At 40.9% G+C, this 21,897-nt stretch overlaps 3 protein-coding genes across 8 annotated transcripts in view; 2 read left to right on the top strand and 1 right to left on the bottom strand.

The window, feature by feature from the left end:
• Positions 1 to 4,282: 4,282 nt before the first annotated feature.
• LOC147048300 (N-acetyllactosaminide beta-1,3-N-acetylglucosaminyltransferase 2) lies at positions 4,283 to 5,620 on the bottom strand. Its single transcript, XM_085926412.1, has one exon. It carries the CDS (start codon positions 5,618 to 5,620, stop codon positions 4,283 to 4,285), a length of 1,338 nt encoding a protein of 445 aa, XP_085782538.1.
• Positions 5,621 to 6,832: 1,212 nt separating this feature from the next.
• smad2 (SMAD family member 2) lies at positions 6,833 to 15,696 on the top strand. Of its 2 annotated transcripts, none has more exons than XM_085925667.1 (11): positions 6,833 to 7,009; positions 8,465 to 9,022; positions 10,344 to 10,433; positions 10,591 to 10,784; positions 10,909 to 11,043; positions 11,158 to 11,232; positions 11,328 to 11,381; positions 11,470 to 11,682; positions 11,764 to 11,901; positions 12,400 to 12,544; positions 12,609 to 15,696. In XM_085925667.1, exons 2-11 carry the CDS (start codon positions 8,766 to 8,768, stop codon positions 12,730 to 12,732), a joined length of 1,425 nt encoding a protein of 474 aa, XP_085781793.1. In that variant the 5' UTR covers positions 6,833 to 7,009; positions 8,465 to 8,765; the 3' UTR covers positions 12,733 to 15,696. The 2 variants fall into 2 exon arrangements, with proteins under 2 accessions (XP_085781793.1, XP_085781795.1); XM_085925669.1 differs by lacking the exon at positions 6,833 to 7,009 and adding an exon at positions 7,019 to 7,220.
• Positions 15,697 to 15,845: 149 nt separating this feature from the next.
• Positions 15,846 to 21,897, top strand: part of skor2 (SKI family transcriptional corepressor 2) — a 49,064-nt gene continuing 43,012 nt past the window's right edge. For 4 of the 5 annotated variants that reach the window (XM_085926991.1, XM_085926988.1, XM_085926989.1 and 1 more), the window contains exon 1: positions 15,846 to 16,032. Coding sequence is in view for 2 of the 5 variants with exons in the window: in XM_085926988.1 (XP_085783114.1) it covers positions 15,964 to 16,032 (69 nt within the window). In the remaining 3 variants the exon portion in view is untranslated. The remainder of the gene's footprint in view (positions 16,033 to 21,897) is intronic. The other variant, XM_085926993.1, reaches the window with a different exon arrangement.

Genomic DNA, 21,897 nt, shown 5'->3' on the forward strand with positions numbered 1-21,897 from the left:
ACAACCTCGTTATTAAATGCTAGCATTACGCTACATAACACAATTCTTGCTATGCGCTAATTTAAGTCTATTAATTCCGTGGAATGAAACACACACATTCACATCAACACAGGACTGTATCTGTGTGATCGTTTCTATTATCTAGGTCTCCCTCCTGGCTGCACATCAAACATGGATGAGCTCCTACCATAAAAGGCTCCATTTTCCTTTGATTTATACAAGGAATCAAAATCAGAAAGGTGAAAAGTCCAAATCATGCATATTTTATGAACTTGCTGACACCAAAGGCAACATGGAAGAAATTTGGGTGCAAATTTGAAAATAGATCCATGAAAGCAATTTCACAACCAAGTTGGATCTTTCTCAAGGCTAAGATGACTTCAAGACCTTGAGAGGGGTCTTTGCTTATTCCAGGTTGGATATAGGTTGAATGTGTGTGTGCGTGTTTGTGTGTACAACGGCATCAATTAAATCGATTGCAATGAGAACAGGTTGGTTTCCATTACCGATTTAATTATCCTCCATCAAACAAACATGATAGTAGGAGGATATCTGGAGACTTTTATTCATTCACACGTCCGCAAAAAATCTATTTTATTGCTCTCATGGCATTTCAAATATATCGTCACATTTCTATATTCATAAAACGAAAACATGTCCATGCAGTTATCCGTATGAACTACAATTTTAATTGATGTTTTTTTTAAAGGACTATTTGAGGGCGGGAAAATGAATAATAGACGAGGCCAGAGGTCGGCGATTTAAAAAAAAAAAAAATGAGAATAACTTCTTTGATAGTGACCTGCACCTTTGAAATAATGCATTGCTGAAAATTATATTATCATTAATAATGAATGATATTCATCTTTGGGAAGACACTGATCATGTTAATAAATTCTTGCAATAATTATGATAAAAGGGGAAAAAACAACTTGGTATTATTTCTTTAAGACTCAGTGTGACAAATGATTAAAAATTTAATTTTGCAATATTTCCTCACCTTTATCTACTCTCTGAATCTACCTGATCCAATTAAGTGCATCTCATTGAAGAAAAAAAAAAAACCATCAGACTAAAAATAAAGCTGTCAAAATTCCAAAGCAGACAAGCAGCTGCTTGGCTGCGGTGGAAGTACGAGACAGACAGCTGTAAGACGTGTCTGCCGGTGTCTGCGTCTAATTAGGCTACAGATTCCGCTCGCTCCCTCTTCGGCGTGATTACATAACGGCCTCTGCGGTGAAATATCTGAGCGCGTGCAAACCCGTACAGTGTGCACATGAAAGTAAATTTGTAAGTTTGACCTAGAATCATTCAACAGTCTCGCACGGCTTCATTATATCACCCAGATTCCCTTTTGTGTTTATTTTTCTTCTCCCTTATTGCTCATTCCTTCTCATCATTTTCCTTGTCACACATTCACCCTAACGTCACCCTCCTTGTCACTTGGAAAGTGCAAAAAGTCAACTGCTCTAATAATCTAAGCTTTCATAACTTGCTTTTAATTATCTTGTTATCTTTAAGGCCACATACTGTACTTCCCCATCAATTTGTTCCGGAGGATTGCGCCAAACGCCACGAAATGAAAGGCTCATCTGGAGAATAATAACTTTGCATGGTTTAGTAGCATACACCAGATGCATGGTGGAGATAATAGCAGCGTGCTTGTTTGAATGTGCAACTTAAGGGGACGGGACATTAAGCTGTTCTGGAGACTTGACAGGATGGAAAGTGCAAATGAGGACATTAAAAAATACAATGTGATTCCTGCCCATCATGATTCCAATCAAAAAAAGGGTCACCAATCAAATTTTTTTTCGTCTACATGCGGAAATTTTTTTCCTTCAGATAAGGATGGCAGTACTGGAGAATTATCACTTCCTCCACAACAGAACCACTGCAGCATTTCGCTAGCTCCTTCACTCTTCACTTTTTTCCCGCCTCATCACCTCTCATTCTCTCCCCACCTCCTCTAGCGTTCTCTCATCTCCCCCTTCTGCACTCCCCCCATCCCCACCTCACTTCACCCCCCCCCCCCCCCTCCTCCCCACATGTCTGTCTGTTGGAAACTGGAGCAACATCTTAATCGAGGCTCACAGACGTGACGGGAATTTCTTAGCAACCTCGGCTCTGCAGCAGAGAAACACACGTTCGCGCATACACACACACACACACACACACACATTGCTTGGCAGCCAATTAGCAGCCTGCGATCCGATGCCAACCCAATGACTGCATGTTGATGTGCTGGCGGCAGTGTGTGTGTTTGTGTGTGTGTGAGCTGATGCCCATCACAAGCAAAGGTAGATAGGAGACTATCTCTTTAATGTGTTTTGGGGTAAAGATTGTGATTCATTAAAAGAAAAAAGAAAAAACAGCTCCATTAGGGACAGATTGAAACAAGAAGAAGGAAGTGGGAGTTTGCATCCTCTCGCCGTCCTGGTTCCTTCAGTGCATCCGCATGTTTTTGCCCACAAGCAGCATTAGGAGAACAATGAAGATGATTTACATGGAGCAAATCCTTGCTTTCTCCTCCTCATCCCCCCCCCCCCTCATCCGTCCTCTATTTTTGCTACCTATCATTCTACCCCTGCTACTTTTCTATTCTGCCTCCACTTTGGGGAGTTCATCTAAAGGTGAAAGCAACTAAAAGAAAAAAAAAAAAATCACATATTCTCTTTGTATGTCAAAAATATTGACACCGGCCTCGGCATAGTATCAACCAGGCAGTGATGTGATGTTTCATCATCTTTTTTTTTTTTCTTTTTTGAGGCGGAATATGTTGAAATCTGCCTTCTCGGTTGTTTTTGCCCTACTTGGTCCTTCATACTGACTTCACAGACTTGTCTGAAATAAATACACGCAGTGAAAGATGAAAAGTTTAAAAAGTGAATTAAAGTGCAATTGTTACAGAATGATTCTGGAAACAATTTGTATTTATAAAAGATACATGCATAACTAAATAAGCCGCTTTATTGGATAAAATAAGGATGACAATTCTCATTGTTGATTTGTAGCATTGTCAGTCCATAATGAAAAAAAAAAGTACTCTCAATGACTACACTAAATTGAAGTTACCAGGTCATTCTCTCTCTTTTAATCTTGATACTTAAATTAGCTTGACCTCTAGTTGAGTAGTGTCGCCCAATGATTATAATCATTGTGCGAGACTGCCACCTTGTGGGGGCACATGGATATGACAGGCTTCAAGAACTCCCATCAAGAGATTTTGTCTGGGAGTGATTTTGAATTAGCTAGTTATTTTTTGGATGCTCAACATTCAATAAGTTTGATTTTCATAAATTTGTAACCTCATAACTGCGAATAGAAATCATGCATGCTTAATGAGTTCCTCAACACATACTAGCAAATATGTTTCTTTATTTTGATAATAAGCAACCTTCAAGTGGCTCAAATATCTTCCAGGAGTCCCCGCCTTGCATGCTTTTTCTTCTATTGCTGGTTTGCATGCAGGCATCTCCTCTAGGGACATGCCAGTTTCCAAATAATGAGTCTTGTCACATGACCACACTCAGGCTCTTCCGGGATCTTGTGTGGAAGTGTTCTTATCACTACTCCAAGTCGACTCCTGGTAAACCCCTCATAGATAATTCCAAGAGAGCCGCAGGCTTAACCTTTGAAGTCACTAGACTAAAAACAGACAGAAATTCATCTGTCTGCACATTTTCCCGACCACTTAGCTTGTTAAAGTGTCACAGCGAAGCTGGGGTCTAGCCCATCTGATTTAGGGTGACACCCTGGACTGATTACCTGTCAGTCACGAGGCTGACACATAGAGATAGTCAGCCATTCACACTTGTGTTCAAAGATTTGAGACTGAAACCTGAAATAGAAATGAAGCTTCCAATGTGCTTCATGAACCAGTTGTTTTTTTTTCGGGTGGATGACACAAGTTTTGGTCAAGTCAGTAATCTTGAACAGACAGTGCCATCTAGAGGATTCAAATAAACACAACAACTGGTTTATGAAGCACATTTGAAGCTTCATTTTCCCCATCACTAGCAGATAAGCATAATATCATTCAGATACATTTATTTTCATGGTGTCATTAACACAGGTGAAGCTAAGTCATTTAAAGCACACTATATAGCACAAAGATATTCAATTTCTCAGGACATTGTGAAATGATCATTAGTGTCACATATTTTGCTTCAATTGAGGTGAAAGCTGATGATGTAATATTTCACTACAAGTACGAAAAGTCAGTCAGTAAAATTAATAAATATTAATATCGTCCTTGTAAGGCTGTTTAAGATGTGAAACGTCAACATCGACTCTTCAGATTCTGCAATTTGTGCCATAATGTCAACATCTCCTTGGGATTCCGCCTGTGAACAAGCAGCACAGATTTATACGCGCAGGGATTCTCCCTGTCTATCTCCGGGAGGTCAAATGTTAAAAAACCCAGGTGATGACTCGGAGACAGCCCGAGTTTTTCCAGGCACATTCCCAGGTAAACATCATCAATTGGGAAAAGGCAAACCCTCCGGGACACCTCTTTTAATCGTAACGCAAGTGAGCGAGAATACACCACGCCGCCTCCTCCGGCATACGTCGGGTAGGCTCCTTTATAGAAACTTTCCGGGATGTAGTATTTCGTCGATGGATCTCGGTTTGGCGCTGCGTTATGAATGACATCCCCGACAAACAAATCCATGCGTGTTTCATTTCTGACGGCTAGACGTCGTTTGTGTTCCTCCCACTGCTGGTTTAAGTAATCGAGGAGGGCGCCGGTTCGGACGAAGACGTCATCGTCACCCTTGAAGATGAACACAGCTGTGGGGCAGTACTTCTGGAGCCACTTCCAAAACAGCAAGTCCTTCAGGGTCAGGTTGAAGAAAGAATCCTGAAAATCCCATTGAAGGATGTCAGCGTAGTTTCGATTCTCTAGGTCCAGGAAGTTTTTCAAATCCGGGTGAGGTCCTGTACTGGAGTCCTGCCTGCCGAGCAAAAACACAGTACGGACAAATCCGCCTTTCTTCTTGAAGTCCCCCGTCACAAAACCGCTGCGCCCCCAGGTTTCACGGATGGCTTGTCTGTTTTCAAAGTTCCCCACTTGAGATTTGATTGCTATGAGAAGCATTGGATAACGAAAACCTGATTTGGTACCGTTCCTTTTGCATATGGTGGGTTGATTGATGAGGATCGGGTAACTCCTGCAATGCATTGACTTGACAAATGTTCTCAATTGCACCGGTATTTTGTCGACATCATATAGATGTGAGTCTGAACACTTGCGTGACACACAAGCAGAGAAGCATTCATCCTGAGATGAATCTTTTGCTCTGGGCTCCTTCGATGTGCCGGTCGTATTTCCTCGAAGTATCGGATTGTAGTGACGGTCCAAGGAGTGCTGCAACTGATTCCATAGTGCGCTGTGCTCAAGTTGAAGCTTCCAGAAGGGGCTGAGCGGATAAGAGGCCAAGGCCCCGGAATTTGCCGAAATCCCCGGAGCGATGTAGTGGACGGTTATTTTCGGGGGAGTGTAAGAGATGGTGACGAAAATGGTCACCAGGATATAAATCAAAAGGTGGCCGGTCATCATGCAAGGCAGCAGGCACATGCAAAGCAGCCTCCCGTTGCACTTGCAGCATTTGCCCATTGCATGTGGTGAAATTGGGCACAGGCCTGTACACAAAGCAAATAGAAATCTTTATTTAGTTGATGGATGGAAAGATGAACAAAGTAGCCTCAAATAACTGAATGAATTTATATCCCTGCAGTCGCATACTGTGTGTTTATATCTTGCACTGCAGTCAATCCTCTTGAGTTGTTGTTACCGTGGTGATGGCCCAGCGAGATTTATTAACTCAGAGCATCATTCTTTACCTACCTGGAGGACATACAATATATATTTTACAATTTTTAAAGATATTTTGGCTTTGCCCCACTGTTAGTGAAGGTAAGTGTGACCTCAGTTTGCATTCAGTAAAATATATTTTCCTTTTTGTCAACGGCATTAATGTCCTGGTGTAAAAATGAGAAATTACAGCATTTAATCTAAAAGACAAAATACATTTAATTTCTCATATACATATATAAATTCCATGAAATTATCAGGGGAAAGAGGGAAGGCAATACTTACAAAACAACAAAATTCTAAAACAGGTTCAATTGACTGAGGCTCAGTGAGGTAAAGAATCCATCTTGATAGTTGTTATTATTCCCGGCTGGTTAAGCATCACTGATGTCGATGGCGATGTAAAACTATCAAAGAAAGAAACCCTGCTTGGCATCTACCGCTTCTGAGCAACAAGTCTCAGGTGAGATAGAGAAAGCACTGAGCATGCGCATTTTCTTGGCCCAACACGTAACATCTATATTAAGATGAAATTCCAAGTAATTTAAACCCAGGAAGCTGCTCAAACAACCTGGTTTTTTTCTTTGAACAAAGGATTTGCATGCAGGTGCTGTCAGTGTAAGACTGTATTTGCATGATGCCACTAAACTACCTATGAAAAGACTCACACTGACATCAACCTTCTGTTTTAATGTCAAAAAAGTAATAATAATAATAATAATCATCATAATAACAATAATAATAATAATAACAAAGACAATAATAATGATAATAATAATAATAATAATGCCAAGTGTGAATAATAATAATAATAATCATAATCATAAAAAAAATCATAATAATAATAGGGCAATTAAAGTAAACTGTAAACATCACCGATCCACGCATACGTCACAATAGTACAGAACTGACATTAACACCAACCAATAAAAACGTATCTGGCAACAGGGTCCTTGCCTGAACCAATGAATCCAGCCAATAAAAAGAGAGCAAAGGCGGGGCTATATGGTTAAGTTAGTGTGGATACGAGCAATACAGTTTGGTTGAGCTTTGAATGAGGGGCCGTCATTCCGGTGGCTCGGCGATTGTATTTCCACTTTAAGGACTCGCTGGACCGATTTAAAATGAAAAAGCTGAATATATTGACAGGTACCTAAGTGACCTCCGGACTATCTTCCACTTACTTAGTCGGTAAGTATGTTCTAAAACAGTTCATAATGTTAAATTTGCAAGGGACAAAAAAAAAAACATACAGCAGACCTGATTATTTGTCTACCGGACAAAGTAGCAAGCTTGCTAGCGATTTTTTTTTTCGCACTCGCTTTTGAAGCCGAAGGGAGGAGGAGAAGGAGTAACAGTAATTACAAGCAAGACAAAGAAACTTCAATGCATTTCACACTTGGTAATTATATCAAAAATTGCTATGATGATTTTTTTCGTTGTTTCTCAAAGTCTAGACTGACTCGATTGCAACGAAGCTTATTAGCTTATTCTTCGAACCGTGTTGAGTGCATGTGTGTTTTTTGTGCATGTGTGTTTATATTGTGGGTGGTTACAGAGAGTGAGATTTGATGTTACAGACAAAATACGGCCGCTTATCTTATCCACAAGGCCCTGCTAGTCGCGATTAGCATTTCATTCTGACGTTCGAGCCAGCCGTATCAACACGGTTCGAGGTTTTTTGTTGTGCCTTGCAAACATACTCCTCCAATATGCTCATTCTGCAACCGATTGGCGTTTTTCTTTTTCTTTTGTCTCTTTGTTTTGGCGTTCAGTCATCCCCGATGAGTCATTATTATTGAGAATCATAAGACTTCGATATTAATGCGAATAAAGTGTTGAATTGATCTGTCGTACTTATTAGCACTTTAAGGTTTAAACCATTCAAGCAAAATCTCAAAAGGAACTCAGAAGTGATGATCCCCTCCTTCCTCTTCTAAGTTTTTCTTTGAATTTGAAGCCTCGATGATCCAGTATGGTTTTTTTTTTCTGTAAAATAAACATTGATCTCATTTATTTCGTTGATCAGCGTACTCTCACTGCCTTGCAGGGGAATTGATCAGATGAGGTTACACGTGAAGGTCGTAGAGCACGTCAATACTTTGAAAAACAAAACAAAAATATATTCCTGTCTCTTTTCAACAGTGTCTCTCTGAATGGATTTCTGAAGTAAACATGCCAGTATTGCTGACAGAGATTTGAGAAGAAACCCTTTGGAGTTTGCACATCAAATTGTCGCTACCGCTCGTTCATAGTATGTCGGAAAAAAAAAAAAAATCTGAACACGTTTTCTCTAAAGCCAAGCGAGGCACCATGTTTGACCCTGCAGGTTTTAATGCGGTTTGACACTGCTCAGCGAGAGAAGGTTAACTCTGGTTTTGATAATGGGATCGGTACTTTTGTATGGGATTAGCGTTTGATTAGTATCAGCATCAACGTAGAAGATTTGTCACCTCTGTTAAGATGGATTAGGTTTTAAGGCTGACCTAGTAACCGAAAGCTACCCTATGTTGACACAATTATTTCAACAAAGCAACTGGCTTGTGCACATAAATTGTGACAACAGCCTTCATGAGTGTTTCTCATCACTGCTATTTTTTTTCTTTTCTTAACATTTGCACATCTTTGTCCCCTTGTGTATTTTAGGATTATTGGATACTCCGCTTTCTGCTCCCACCAGCATTTGCACATTCCATCGAAAATTTTCCAATTGAAATATTGTCCAGGTTTTTTTTTTTTTTTTTTTCCCCCTCAAAACGAATGACTTAAAATTGGACGGGACAAAATCCACATGCATATTCTCTTTTTGTCCTTTTTATTTCCTGAAGGATTTTAGCAATACAGCCTAACAGCTTTACATCCCTCCCCCCCCCTCCCCTCCCTGGATCCCTTGACATCAGATTAAGAGGCTAACTCAAAACATTCACGTACACAACGTACACACAACATGTCCTCCATACTACCCTTCACTCCCCCGGTGGTGAAGCGGCTGCTGGGTTGGAAGAAGACTCCGGCGGGAGGCGGAGGAGCGGGAGGCGGCATCGGGGGAGTAGGGGAGCAGAACGGAGGCGGGCAGGAGGAGAAATGGTGCGAAAAAGCCGTCAAGAGCCTGGTGAAGAAGCTGAAGAAGACGGGGCAGCTGGATGAGCTGGAAAAAGCCATCAGCACGCAGAACATCAACACAAAGTGTGTCACCATACCCAGGTGAGATGGCGCACACATGCAAACTTTGTCACATTTCTTTTCTCAACTTTTTCTACTTTGTGGGTCCGCTCGAAGGAACTCATAAACAAGCCCGACTGACCGCACAGCACACGTAACGTGGAGTTAAAAACATGTCCCAATACCACAGACTTGCAGGACATAAAAGTTGCGCAACGGAAAGCCCACTTCTTCATTTAGGTCGCACAGGTTAACCTTGTAGCAGAAGTGAAACCGGGGGTGAAGGAAACCAAAACCTCGCACGTGAAACCGAGCTTCTATTGTTGACATTGTTCGTTTTCTAATGTCTGGAGAAGTGCCCTCCTAAAAGTATTGCAATGGGCATTATGAAAAACGACCACAAGAGAGCGCTTTGGTATTCTCAGATTCCTGTTTTGTGTACTTTTGCTACGTATTGTTTTTGAAATTTTGTGATTCATCTCACCACAGACAACTTTCAGATGTGGGGGGGAGGCGTGTGTAGTGTGTTGTCAGCTGGAAATAGGTGTTAGAACTCCAACATGTAACGGAGGAAGCGTGCGGAAGATCACACGCGTGGGCGGGATCATTACGATTGGTAGTACAGTACACGTTTCATTGCTTTGCATGCAAAAAAAAAAAAAGGATGGTGGAAAGGAGTGTCAGCGTGCGTGCGTTGCGTCACTCATAAGCCATATTCAGCATTTTTACACTAATTGTCTTATGTTGTTTCAAGTCTTCAATGTGGTCTTACTATTGACATTTTGAACAGTCATTTGCATTTTTTCTTTTTTTTTTTCCCCCCATGTCATATATTGGTAATCTTATAGCAGCGGTGGGGAAACTAAGCTTCAAATAAAGCAGAGGAATCTCAACTTGCCTCTTTATTTCAAGCAACAGTGCCATCGAGAGGAGTCAAAATACAAGTGGTTCATGAAGCATATTTGAAGCTTCATTTTCCCATCACAATGTTATATAGTTTTGTGGACAAAAAAAAAAAAAAAGCTAAGGTGGTTTATGTCCAAACAAGAAATGTGACTTTATGGACTGTCATGTTTGCTTTGAAGGGATGACATTTGACTTTTGTCTAAAATAGTTTGCACGCTAGACTTATTTCTAAAATAAAAAAAATAAAAAATAAATGCTTTGCTTGAAGCAGACAAAGATAAGAGACCAATTGTTGATGTATCTGTTTGTAATTCCATCTTACTTATTTGGAATGTGACATCACACGTTTACTGTCTGTTTACTTTTATTTTTGTCATTTTTTTTGCTCATGTCTTGTATGTGTGTGTGCGTGCGTGTGTGTGTCTGTGTGTGCATGCATGTATGTGTGTGTTTATAGCAATTGCTCAGATCTATGGGGTCTAGGGTCAGGCCACATGATAGAGCAGTGGGACTCTTCAGGCATGTACGGATACCCTGACCACAACAGGTGACCACACTCGCATGTCTACAAATTGTGCATCATTGGGCGGGCGGGCGGACGGGAAAAGTGCTTCGAGGCCAACCAACTTTCAGTTAAAATAGCTGAATCCTCGTTTTAGCCTAAAAAAAATGTTTTCCGTTCAAGGCTCCGTCTCTGCTTTCAGGTCGTTGGATGGACGTCTTCAAGTGTCTCATCGCAAGGGCTTGCCGCACGTCATCTATTGTCGCCTGTGGAGGTGGCCCGACCTTCACAGCCATCATGAGCTGCGGGCCGTCGACAACTGCCAGTACGCTTTCAACCTCAAGAAGGACGAAGTGTGCGTCAACCCTTATCATTACCAGAGGGTGGAGACGCCGGGTAATGATCTCTTTGGTGTCGGGTTTGAATATAGGATAGCGCCCATCGTCAAGCTGCCATAAAAAATTATCTACGTTTGCACGGGAAAAAAAAAACACAACAACCTTGTCTCTTATTTCTACAGTGCTACCCCCAGTTTTGGTGCCCCGCCATACAGAGATTCTGACGGAGCTTCCACCTCTTGATGACTTTACAAACTCCATCCCTGAAAACACCAATTTCCCAGCAGGCATAGATCCTCCTAATAACTACATACCAGGTCCGTAAGCATCGCAAGCTTCGCTCCATCCAATATGGCGCACCAGCAAGCCAGTGATGCGGATCAAAATCAGAATATTAACAGCTTGATATTTTTTTCTTTGCGCTTTTACAGAGACTCCCCCGCCCGGCTACATTAGTGAAGATGGCGAGGCTAGTGACCAGCAAATGAATCAAAGTATGGAATCAGGTAAGCTAGTCTGGTGTTTACAAATTTTAAAAAAAGTCTGTTTGTTTTGAAAATTGAAATTTGTGGCTCTGTTTTTTTTTTTTTTTTTTTGCTAGGCTCACCAGCAGAACTTTCACCCAACACTTTGTCACCTGTCAGCCACAGCCTGGGTAAATCTGCTCGAGTTGCCCTTTATTATTATATTAAGAATTACCTGCTGCAATGATTGCGTCATAACGGCCAAATGTTTCCCAACAGACCTTCAGCCGGTCACCTACAGCGAACCGGCTTTCTGGTGCTCCATCGCTTACTATGAACTCAACCAGCGCGTCGGAGAAACCTTCCACGCTTCGCAACCTTCCCTCACCGTGGACGGCTTCACCGACCCCTCCAACTCCGAACGCTTTTGCCTCGGACTGCTCAGCAACGTCAACAGGAACGCAACTGTTGAAATGACAAGGAGGCATATAGGTATTTATTTTTATCCTTGGCTACCTGTACCCGTACTACAAATATTTCTCGTGCGCGTTTATCATCATAAATCAATTTCAGGTCGCGGCGTGAGGTTGTATTACATCGGAGGAGAGGTGTTTGCTGAGTGCCTCAGCGACAGTGCCATTTTTGTCCAGAGTCCCAACTGTAACCAGCGATACGGGTGGCACCCCGCCACAGTCTGCAAGATACCGCCAGGTGTTTCCTCCTCGACACTATTTTCCCCTATTTTCGTTATACGGATGCTTCTCAAAGTTTTCACATCAATTACATAAGCAAAAGACAGGGCTTAGTAATAGTAAGCATGCTGCAGCCGAATTTAAGATGAATAAAAAAAACAAAAAAAAAACATTGCGGTATTGTAATTACATTCTGATCTCCCTTTGAGTACTTGTTGGAAAAATAAAGCCTTCAAGGAAGAGCAACCGATGCTCCCCATGCAACGTGACTTGTTTTTCCCTCAGACTCTCACCCACACGCGCTGACTAATATGTATCCGTGCAATTTAGAACATTTCATTCTTGGCGAAAGCAGCAGCAGCGTCAATGCTGTCATTCGGCGCCGCACGTTTGGGTAGAAGGCAAACAAGAGCAAGCGTCACGTGGAGATACGATATTTTCATCAGAGGAAAAAATAAAAAAACTTTTCTATAAATGCAAATCAGATAGTCTAATCCCAAACATCTTTTACTTCCAGGCTGTAATCTGAAGATTTTTAACAACCAGGAGTTTGCCGCTCTGCTGGCACAGTCCGTCAATCAGGGCTTCGAGGCCGTCTACCAGCTGACCAGGATGTGCACCATCAGGATGAGCTTCGTTAAAGGATGGGGCGCCGAATATAGGTATGTGCTTCGCTTTGGGCATTGTGCACAAAATCAATCTTTTCAAAATCTTCTCCCCCTTCAGACGTCAGACAGTCACCAGCACTCCCTGTTGGATCGAATTGCATCTCAATGGCCCCCTCCAGTGGTTGGACAAGGTGTTGACCCAAATGGGTTCCCCCTCTGTGCGATGCTCCAGTATGTCCTAAACGACGTCTTGACTGCTGCTGAAGAAACTTGACATGACACAACATTCGACCAGCATCTTAGAGACGGAAATGCATCGAAAGGACCTTCGAGAACAGGAGCGGAATGTAAACATCACATCGAGCCTGACTATGACCTTTGACCGATCAACCTCAGGCTGACATTCCTATCACCATGGACCTAAAAACTGAAGTCACTCTGCATATCCCAAACGACAAGAGTGGCATCCCCATTCACCTTTCAGGTATTTGACTGAGGTGCTGAACTGAACCGGACTCCAACTCAAGACAACAAACGGGCCGGCCGGCCGGCGGGGAATTCGTGAGTCTGTGGCGCTCGCTCGCTCGCTCCTTCGTCAGGTCACCTTTGCCTCTCCACTGCCTCGCTGCCACGCCACAAGCTGGATTCGGTGTCAAGAGTTTTCGTTTACACACAGTTGACTCGCAGTCCTACTGCCACTCTCTGGAATTCATCTTCAAATATCCTTTCTTGGTTTCAGTGACCAAAGTAGGGTTCTGTTTCTTGGTCAGGAACACACACACACACACAGAATGGGTGATTGCAAAGGTTCACCTTGTCATTAATAACGCTTGTCGTGTCCAATCCTGACACACACACACACACACACACACTCACTCTAGCTGTCACTCAACTACATCCGAGTGCTCAATCTGGAAGAATTTCAATTTAAAAGCGGGTGTTCCCTCCAGGGTGGATAAGCGCACGCACCAGCACAAGTCGACACACTCTTCCCCTCGCTTCCTTTCTCTGTTCTATGCCATTCCATTATCTTCTTTTATATATGACAAAAGGAGTTGTGCTGGAATGTAGTGTAAATTCATGTGCAGGAAGAGAGTCTGGCGCCCCCCTTGTGTTAAACAGTCACAAATACTTGTATGCATTATGCTAATCTCTCAATTGTTATGCTTGAATTGATGCATGGTTTGCCCCCCCCCCCCCCCCTTCCTCCGTTTATCAACAATGCTTTGATAAAAAGAATCCTACAATGTGGAATTTTTGGAAAAATGGCCTCGACATCAAAAGAATTGCACTGCCCCAAATTATGCACCCCTTATTCTTACTCCAAAAAAAAAGTTGCCTTTGATGTAAAATAGAACGAAAAATGCTTTTAAATTGTACAGATAGGAATGTTGAAAAAACCCCAATAGAATATTTTTGGAATGGTCACTATTAAAAAAAAATAAAAAAAAAGTCATTTATAATGTCTGAATTGGCTTATTATGGAGTAGGCGCTCATTCTCGTCCTCGCTTACAAGCTGGTAGAACAATTTAGAATCAAACGTTTTGCGACTAAACTTTATTTAAGCTTTAAGTATTAAACCAAGCAATTATGCTGCACAGTTATTTGTGGTTTATTTCTTTATTTTGTATTGGTGAGTCAAAAAAAATCTATAAATTTATATATACAAATGAATATGTTGAAATTTTTTGCCCATCGGAAATGAGCTAACATGATGATTGTCCCGAATATCAACTTTGTATTTTTCTCTACTTTTCATGAAAATGAGATGAAATTGAAATTACTTTTCTACATAAATTTACAATCTATAAATTATAACCCACCCCCTTCTTGGAAAAAAAAAAAAAAAGGTGGTTACCACTCGGACCATTACGGCAAATTTCCTATGCTGTCCCAAAGACTAAATGCAAGTTTGTACAAGTTGCTTGATTCTGAAATCCTAAAAATCAATCATTCACCTTCCCGAAAAATTGAAACCCCTTTAAAGATGAGATATTACCTTTTTTTTTTTAATTTGTTGTTTAGTTTTCATGGGTGTAAACCAGCAGTTGCGCAATACAGAATTCCAGTCGTGTCTTTTCCATCAAAAATATATGAGCAACATTCCGGTTCGCAATGTGTTGTTTTTTTGTTTTTGTTTTCTCTCTCGATGTGTTGCTCGCGCGTGGCCCAACATAGAGCACAAAAACACATGACCGGCGGGACATGTAAATATTTGTGTTTGTCTCGCTCCATCCCGGTGTCACATTCATTGTTTACTTCCGACGACGGACCGACACATTTCCTAAATTATGCGTGTGAACGCAGACGGCGATGTCCACGCGGTCCGAGTTGAGTGAATGAATTTCACTTAGGGCGGCCTTTTTTTATTTTTATTTGATTCATTTCCCCTTTGTATGGATCCATTGAAATCACTTGTACATAAACGGAACCAGCCCCGTGGCATTTATGTTTATCGCTCTATATCTATGTTCCATGTCTTTTTATTATTATTTTTTTTAGAGAATACTTTACTGGACTTCTCAATGCCAAGGTCAGTACATGATAGAAAGAAAATGTTTTTTTTTTGTCTTTAAGGTTGTTGTATCGGTGACACATGCAGTATTTTTGTTTCTATGCATTGACATCAGATTGTTCAGATGGTATTCTCAGAAGTATTTTCAAAACATACAGTATAGTAGTTGTTTCCCCCCCTTGTTGATTCGATTCTTACCATTGTGTGCATACTGCCAGGTTCCAGCAAGCCTTTTGTGTTTTTTTTTCTTTTCTTCTTCTTCTTTAAAATGAGTGCCACCTTACGCTGCAGTTGGCTTTTTTCACTTCCCGAAAAAAAAAAAAAAAGGTTTTGCAAATGGAGCATGAGCTGAGGCTTACCAATCACAATGTTTTCTTTCTTCTGTGAAGGACAAATGTGGATTTCCAAACGAGCCTCTCTTTTTTTTCTTGACAAAACTACTCTGCAGGGGAAAGTTGCTTCATGGCACTAGTGGTGTTATTGTATAGTTATTTTGTTTTTCTTTAAATGCTATTTCTTTGATTCAACCCCTTCCCTCCACCCTTCTCTGCTTTTCCAAACAGCATTTCCTGTTCAGCAAATAAGCTGCAAGGATGTCTGTCTTCTTCAAACACTGAACTTCATACACGTTCCAATTATGAACGAGCAACTTCTGTGTACACTAATAAAACTGTAACGATTCAAATCGAACTGTGTGTTGCGTGTGTCAAATGAGTCGAGAGTCATCGATTCAAATTAATCAGCCAATCGTTCAGAGAAATTTCAGCCATTTTAATATAAACTATAATTATCGTGTGCAGGTAATAATTGAGCTTGCTTTTATTTTGACATCCTGCTGTTTGTGAGTGGACAGGTGAAAAGGAAAGGGCGTGGCCAAAACCTAAATCAGGTGAAATTGGCTTGCTGCACATTTCACATATAAACTCCAAAGAGAATCAGACAAGATGACATTTAAGTATGTTTCTGAAGGACTACCATCATGCACACAGCCCAACATTTGTGATCTTTTCAAGTTCAACGATGAAGGTAAGTTTGACACGTTTGAAGTTTTAATTCAGCCAACCACACCTAGTTTGAATGCATCAATTGGAATTGTCCACGCTGCTTTTCTTCCAATATTACTTAAAGGTTTATAAATATTTGTGTCATTGCAAATCAGGAGTTCAGCAGCTTTCACTCGACAAATTGAAACCACGGGATTTTATTTAGACACATTTGTGGCATTTATTAGCCTTGTTTATTTATGCATTTTTAAATGCATGAACCCTTTTGATTGCAGTGCGCATTAATGGCCGCAAGAGGGTAGTAAAAGTCCACTAAAGAAACAGCCTGAACTCGAGGGAAGTAAATAAGTAGGCTACTGTCACTTAAATTATTATGGTTGAACTTTTTTCTTTAAAAAGCATCACAGGATTTATTACTGACTTTAAAAAAACATGATAGTAAAGATTGTAGTAAGATGACTGAGGCTAGAGTTCCTTATTCAATATTTGACTTTTTTTTTTTTTACATGTCACAATATTGCAATTAAAAAAATAGTATTTTTTTTATCCCAGTTTGCCACATGGGATACTTCACTAGTAACTTAAAATGTATTTTGGTATTGGTGAGATTAATTGAGACAGCATGTCTTCCTCAGTTTTTAGGTTTGGGGTTAGCTCACTGGTGATTTGACATTGTAAATTCCTAGGAACGTTGTAGACACACTCCATTAGCACGGAATTATGAAGCTTGCTTTCTTGCTGTTCAATCTCTTTGCCCATCATCAACTCCCAAGTGTCCTCTTCCAGGACAATACATTGCAGTGCGGTAAACATTTCCCAAACAAATAAATACAATATCCTGAACATAGAAGAACTTTCTGGAATTGTAATATGGATCGCAAATACCATTGTGGTAATCATGCTTTTGGTTAATGTAGACGCTCACGTTAACTCTTACGACTGTGGCGTCAGGATATTGATCGGATCTGTTGTAACCGTATCGTCTGATCTTGTGCAAATGTAAAATGCTTTCCAATAATTATGGGGAAGTTCGGGTTGGTAAATTACAGTCAGACATATTCGAATATGTAAGTGTTTAGATTTGGGTTGGAACCCTGGGAAATATGGAAAAAGTAATAAAATTGATACAAATTAATTATCCTTGACAAGGAGCAATTTCTGTATGCATGTATGTGTTCTTATTGTTTTTTTTTTGTTTTTTTTTTCCAAAGAGACATTGGATATTCTCATGGAGAAACCCTCCTCTCGGTTTTAATTGTCAAGCAGACACTGTGTTCGTGTGTTTTTGAGAGGCCGAATGACCCGAGGAGAGTTAATCATGTATAAGTTATGACGACTAATTAAGACTACCTTCTAACCTATGTCTGACCCCAAACGAATAACAATGCGCCTTCTAAACGCTGTTGTTTTTTTGTGTTATGGCTGGCCGCTAGTGCAAGACTTACCATGATCTGGTAACAGGAGCGTTATGAGAGAACAAGTGAGAACGCAAAGAGAAAAGGAGGGGATGGAGAAAAGAGAAGACATGCAGGAGTCTGAACCATGTAATTAGTCCGGAATGATTTTTCCATTGAGTCAGTGCGTGGCTGTGATGCAGCGTTGGGACAAAGACGAGACAGCGAGCCTGGCGAGTGATGCAACAGGGTGCACTTGGGGGGGGGGGGGACTCTCTGAAACTCTGAGACCTCTGTGGTGTCTTGATGACATCAGTTGAGCTACTAAATGGACAGAATGGACAAGGGGGACATTTTGGGCTAACGTTAACATTTTATGAGCACGGTGTGGGCGTCCGGTTAGCTATATAATTCGTTTATTGTAAAAGTAAGAAAAAAAAAAAAAACCACTTTACGCATCACCTTTTGTCAAATGTGAGGCAAGACAGTAAAAGCATGTGTGAATGGGTTCAAAGTCATTTTTTAATTCACCTGCGACAGGATGTGCGGTCGGGAGTGAATCGGGTTCAAAAGGTCACGACAGCAGTTGTCCATTGATATCGTGATGGCTAAACGAATAGTAATATACGTCGATGTCAAAGCAATTTGTCTTTCTTTATTTGGGAAATATCCACAAATGATGGAATAAACATCACGACCGGAGATAGAGTGCACTTCTGGACTTCCACCACCAGAGGTGCTGTTGTCTCAATCTCACCTCGTTAGCGTCTTAAAGAATCTCGTGACATTGTTTGAAATTCACACGCTTAATATTTTTTGTTGTCCCCCCCACTCCCCTCTACATTTGATACGAGGTAAGATGTGTGTAGGGTTATGAAAACAGTTAAACTTAATAATTGATGTTCTGCATTTCAATCAATTTCACCACAGTGTTAGGCTAATTAAGGTTAGCGCCATCCTCCCGGGGCGTCTCTGCCTCTGTGTGTTGTGTGTGTGCGTGCCAGCGATGATATGTGTGCGCTTGCTCCATTTTATATCTAAGAATACATGGGAATTGTCTATTTTGGGAGCGAGAAATATAAGATCATCTACACCCCCCCCCCCTCCTTGTCCTCCTCCTTCTTCCTCTCTCCCCGGGCAGGATCCTAAATGCAATTAACACAGTCGCTTTACTGCCTGCTAATTATTAAAATACACATGCGTACACACGCACACACACAGAGTAGCAGTAGAATGATTATTTTATTCTTGTCTAATTTAAAGTTCATTGATAATTGTTTTAATTAATTAAATAAGGAAATATACACACTTAAGAAAAGCTGTCAGGTGGGCCCGGCAAGAGCTAGAAGCACGGAAAGGTAATAATTATCGGGTATGTGTGTGTGTTTTTGACAGTATTTAAAGTGAAACGCATTTACCAGTTTTTTTTTCTTAAATTCAAGATGATACCTACTAGGGCTGTGCAATAATTGAAATTCAAGTACAATTATTAGTACACTCCACAATTAAAATATTGGCATCATCGTAAAAAAACAACAACCCTGAATGCATTGTTTATTTATAAAAGGAAACCATATATAATTGTATATATTTTGGAAATATTTGCACCGTTTTTTTTAATTTTGAAAAAACAAATCTCATAAATTTTATGTGGATGGATAGGAACCTATATAATTACTCTTTGTCTTATTTTTTTTTTTTAAATGTTTAAAAATTGTTCCCCCCCCAAAAAAAATGATCATTTGAATAGTCACGATTTAAAAAAATAAACAAAACCCCATAATCAAGCAGCCCTAATATTTTTTATTATTATTTTTTTTACTTATATTCCATCATCTAGTCACTAAAGACTGGGGGAAGGAGAATTGGGGAGCCCTGGAGTGGGGATTGCTATAGTGTAGTCTTCAGGCCCGAGGCCACACGGGCATTGTGTGTGTGTGTGTGTGTGTGTGTGTGTGTGTGTGTGTGTGTGTGTGCGCGTGTGCGCATGCCGAACGGCTACGTGAATACGAGAGTGTCAGAATGAGGCGTAGTCGCACACATGCTCAGCACATATGTGTGAATGAATGAATGAAAGAAAGAACGAGTGTGTGCCTGTGCGAGTATGTGTGTAAACAGAGGCCCCTGGCCAGGCCGTACGTTATTGATGCTCTCGCCCGGGGGTACGTCGGGGGGGAAATGGATTCACGCGCACGCGTGTACACGAGGGTCACGTCGTGTCGTCAAACGGCGGCGGGTGAAAGATGGCCGGCGCCGATATGATCAGTCATCTGTTGATCAAGATGTACTGCCGCCGCCAAGTCGGACTTACTCTCACAATTTCACTTGCTCTCTTTGTTCGTCTCCCGCCGGGTATTCATTTGCTTAGAACTTGAACTTATTTGCTTCTCTGTGTGTATTCGCCAGTGTGCCGTTAGACACTTTTCAACCGGGAGATTTTAAACGGATGAATGCATCAAACATACTATTTCGATGGGGTTTAGGTCTGGGTTCATGTAACTTACGTGTCGTCATTATCGATACTTTGATACGACTTGTTGAAAATTCAATTTCCGATCAACGGTCAAAGTTCCACTTTAATTATTGTACAATCCATTCCTTTTTTTTTTTTCCGACTACCCCTTTTACCCTTTGTCACTCTAAGTAACATCAGCTGAGATATTGTTTCCTCAAGTCTCTGATGTGACTTTCGTGGTTTACTGGTATTGATATCCTACCATGTCTTCATTTTCTTCACATTTGTTTTTTACATGTGGCTCAATATTGTTCTCCCGTGTCATCTCTCTTGTGCCGTCATCTTTGTCTCTTCCACCTTGGCCCTTCCTGCTCCTTTCATTAAAGTGTCGCATTACATGTTTGCCGATGGAGACCTACAACATGCCAGCAGTAACACACACACACGCACAACACACACACTGCGGTAAGAGGTACGGTAATGCGTTTTAGAAACAGTGGTTAACAGTAAAACACCAGTCCAAAGTGCTCTGCTCTGCGGTGAATAGCTAATGGACTACAGAGACTTTGTTTCTTTAAACTTAAGGTGTTGTTATTTTCTGTGGTTAAAAGATAATGGAGGTTCACGATGTGGTTAAGTGCCATGTGGATGTCAGGGGAACGGGAGTTCAGAATATTCTGAAATATAGCCACTGCTTTAAATAAAATGTTTAAAAAAAGAAAAAAAAATATATATATTTTTTAATCATTTAAGAAAATATACACATATATATATATTTTTTTAAAAATCATCTACTTGTAATAGAACAGCAGAATAGTCAAGACATTTTTGTAATTCTTTTTACTGAGAGTGAAAAGCCAGTCCACTTGTTTTGCATAAATAACAATCGAGAGGCTGAAGCGACAATCTGTTTCGAATAAGCTACATGGAGCATCCTGATTTGTAAATATGATTCTAAATTGTAAAGAGGGGCAGAGCAGGCAGTGTGCAAGCATTACACATTGGGCAACAGATACGTCTCATCTCCACAATGTGTGGTTAGCGTCAAGACCGACACAGGTCAGTGCGCCCTGACCCCAGCTGAATGCATAATGCAGCCGTTCTGACCACACTTAAGTTTATAGTGGACTTAAATGATCGGCGCTGGTAAGGAGGGGTCCAAGCACTAAGAGCTCTGAATGATGCTTTAATGAAGGTGTACAACTGTGATTGGTTATGAGGATGGAAGTGTGTCTGCACGCTGCACTTTGCATGATGGCCATTTTGGAATAGACTATAGTGAAATAACTCTTATCATGTGACGGGTCATTTAGACAGAATTATTTTGTCACATTATTTGGAGCTTAGCTTTTCAGGTTGCTAGCTTAATGCAAACTCTAATTAGCATCTATGCTGCAGTGATTTAACCCTTAAATCAACGCGACTGAATACAAATAGTCAAGCAACAACAGTACCCGCAGTCATATATTCTTTATCCTCTGTTTAGCTTCGAAACGACTGATATTAGTGCCGTACTGATGACCCCCACATGCCTCACTGGACAGAGCTGTTGTGGGATTCATAATATCACCCCGTCTGTATGTTTTATACTGCCCCCAAGTGCCCGAGGCTGGAACCGATTAATGGTATTCCTATTCATTTCAATGGGAAACGATGATTTGCAATACGGGTGTTTTGAACGAGGTCACGGAATGAATTATCTCAAGCCACCTTGCCATTTGTCCCATTGGAGAAGTCCAATAATTTGTCATCTTTCACTCGGCTCCCTTTTCCGTCACTCACTAAGTGCATTTGTCCTACGCCAATACTTTGTATCATGAAGGGAACCCTCGTGATTCTTTGTTCACCCCCCTCCTTAGTTCTAAAGTGTCTTGTCTGGACTTGTAAACAACTATCATATCTAGCCTTCTTAAATAGCCATCGCATTACACACACACACCAAATATCTCATCAATGTTTCAGAGGCCAGGCTAAGTATCATCTAGCTATGCACCATAGCTCGTCCTCACTTATTTACATCCGGCTGCCCCCCGCGCCA

Source organism: Syngnathus leptorhynchus, chromosome 12 (genome assembly GCF_054491065.1).
Source record: "Syngnathus leptorhynchus isolate UIUO chromosome 12, UIUO_Slep, whole genome shotgun sequence".
In the NCBI taxonomy this organism is placed as follows: domain Eukaryota; kingdom Metazoa; phylum Chordata; class Actinopteri; order Syngnathiformes; family Syngnathidae; genus Syngnathus; species Syngnathus leptorhynchus.